This window comes from Clinocottus analis, unplaced genomic scaffold (assembly GCF_023055335.1).
Source record: "Clinocottus analis isolate CAN_PGR_092001 unplaced genomic scaffold, fCliAna1.0.p SCAF_20, whole genome shotgun sequence".
Lineage (NCBI taxonomy): Eukaryota > Metazoa > Chordata > Actinopteri > Perciformes > Cottidae > Clinocottus > Clinocottus analis.
The window spans coordinates 920,081-922,354 of record NW_027175932.1 but is presented as its reverse complement, the minus strand read 5'-3'; the positions used below and the strand labels follow the sequence as shown (position 1 = coordinate 922,354).

Genomic DNA, 2,274 nt, shown 5'->3' with positions numbered 1-2,274 from the left:
GAAGTACTGATTAATATTAAAGAGGGCGAGTGAGCCAGCAGTTATTTTAAATCGAGCACATCATCGATGGACATTTTGAACAGCAGCATCCGTACAAAGCAAAGAAAGCACATAAAATATAGAATAAAGTTTACTCCCAGTATCATGGCCACGAATCACAATCTATTGGTTGATTTCTGTCCATTTTTAACGTAATGTCGTCCCAAAAAAAAGCTAATTAACGAAGAAAAAACTGACAATTTGTGTCTCCAAACCAATGGATTGCCCCTCTAGATTTTTGCAAAAGCAATGATTAGTTTTCAACTGACAGCAGAGGCGATAATCAAAGGGATGGAGTCATAAGGGCAGAAGAATGGGTGTAGTCTCTCAGTGAAGGAGCAGCCAGTGAAGGAGTAGATGAGAGCTGCTGAATCTACGTTATAGAAGGAGACCAGATCCTCCTCGAAGTCCACGAAGATCCCCACCTTCTCAGGCTTATCCTTCACAGGGAGACGGTAAGGCTCGCTACTAAATTGAAAGTAGTGGTCTCCATCTACATGTTCTAGAGACCAGATGCCATAATCAGGGTTTAGTTTAAGGTCTCCCTTCCTGTCGACGGACTCTTTGGCCACTCCTAAAACCCAGTCAGTCTTTCCTTTAACTTGAACATCGTAGTAAAATCTCCCCGAAGAGAAATTCTGCTTTCCCAAGACACATCCGTAACGATCAAATCGCTTTGGGTTGTCTGAGACTTCATGCGTCACATCACTGTCATGTACTCGTTTCCCGTCATCAGACACGATGAGATCAGGATGCGCTGTGTCAGGATCCAGAGTCACGTCCACTGCGTACTGCAAAATGTGCAACCACTGAGCTTCCTGTAGCTTCTTCATCTCCTGTTCGACTGTCTCCGTCAGCTGATCCACTGCCACCTCCAGAGCTATCGTCAGGAGGTCTTCATAGAACGATGGAGGAAGGCGGACATCTGGCAAGTCACCGGCGAGAGGATCAGTGTTCAGGAATGGGAAGCTCTGCAGGAAGTGGAGGTGGTCTTTTGAGTGTGAGAGCTGCTCCACCTCAATCCATCTCTGCTTCAGCTCAGAGATTTCCTGCTCCAGCTCCTGGGTGAAATCTTCTGCCTGCTTCTGAGTCGTTTGGTGCTTCACCTCAATCACTCCGATGACCTTGGCATGAATTTCCTCCAAAGTCTTTGTCCAAGCGGTGAAGACCTGGACTCCATCAGCTTTCTCTCTGTCTGTCGCTTCACTGTTTGCCAAAACCAAACGCTTGACCTTTTGTATTTTCCGCTGTCTCTCATGGATCTTCTGCTGAATGGCAGTCTTTGTTTCCTGAAGCTCTCTGATCTTCGCTTCGTATTCTTCTTTCAGGGGAACAACGTCGTGGTATCTGTGGGTGGAGTCGGCGCAGGACTGACATATGAGCATTTGTTCTTTCTTGCAGTAGAGCTCCAGAGGTTCGGCATGCTTAGGACACACGCCGCCCACCGCGTTCTCAACCGCATCAAACAGACGTCGGCTCTTTGGGCAGGCCACCGTTTGATGAGGCATGAGGGCAATTATGAAGCAGACGGTCAGACACAACAGGTTGTACACTGAGAAGAGCCTGAACTTCTGGTCGCCCCTCCCCTCTTTCCTTCCAGCTGACCGTCTGTACTGACGAGTCACCTCAGACATCTCATTTTCTTTGCACGGGGGACGCTGGCGCTGGGAGTTAGAATTCAAGTGCTGCGTGATGCATTTTTTGCAGAAGTTGTGTCCAGACGGCACCGTGACTGGATCGTTGAACACGTCCGGGCAGATGCAGCACGAGAGCTGCTCTTCAGTTGGCAGATAGTCAGCAGGCGACATGTTGACCTGCAGCCAAAAGACAACCCGTGACTCATCCGCCATCACACAACGTGCTGTATTGTAACATAACAAAACAAAGAAAGTCTCTTCCTGCATACTTTAAATGTAAAGGTGCACCTCTCGCATTCACACTGAGCCCTGTGGGCCGGAACCGAATACCGATCCAAGCCCAGTTCAGCCCCAGACATTTTTCTCCAAAATTCTGATTGGTTTTGCATCTCCGTACTAAAGACTGAATATCTCCTCAAGCACAAGGGCTATTTGAACCATTTCAAAAGGTTTAATATACAGAAAACACTTGTGTGACCAGTTAAGAGGTTCATATAGCAGTGTGTGTGTGTGTGTGTGTGTGTGTGTGTGTGTGTGTGTGTGTTACTGGTTGATGATTGCACACATGAAAGAAAAAAAATTCTGGGGTAAAAAAAAC

At 47.2% G+C, this 2,274-nt stretch overlaps 1 protein-coding gene across 1 annotated transcript; it reads right to left on the bottom strand.

The window, feature by feature from the left end:
* Nucleotides 1–299: 299 nt before the first annotated feature.
* Nucleotides 300–1,847, bottom strand: LOC137791819 (E3 ubiquitin-protein ligase TRIM11-like). The gene has a single exon (XM_068587003.1). It carries the CDS (start codon nt 1,845–1,847, stop codon nt 300–302), a length of 1,548 nt encoding a protein of 515 aa, XP_068443104.1.
* Between the last annotated feature and the right edge of the window lie 427 nt (nt 1,848–2,274).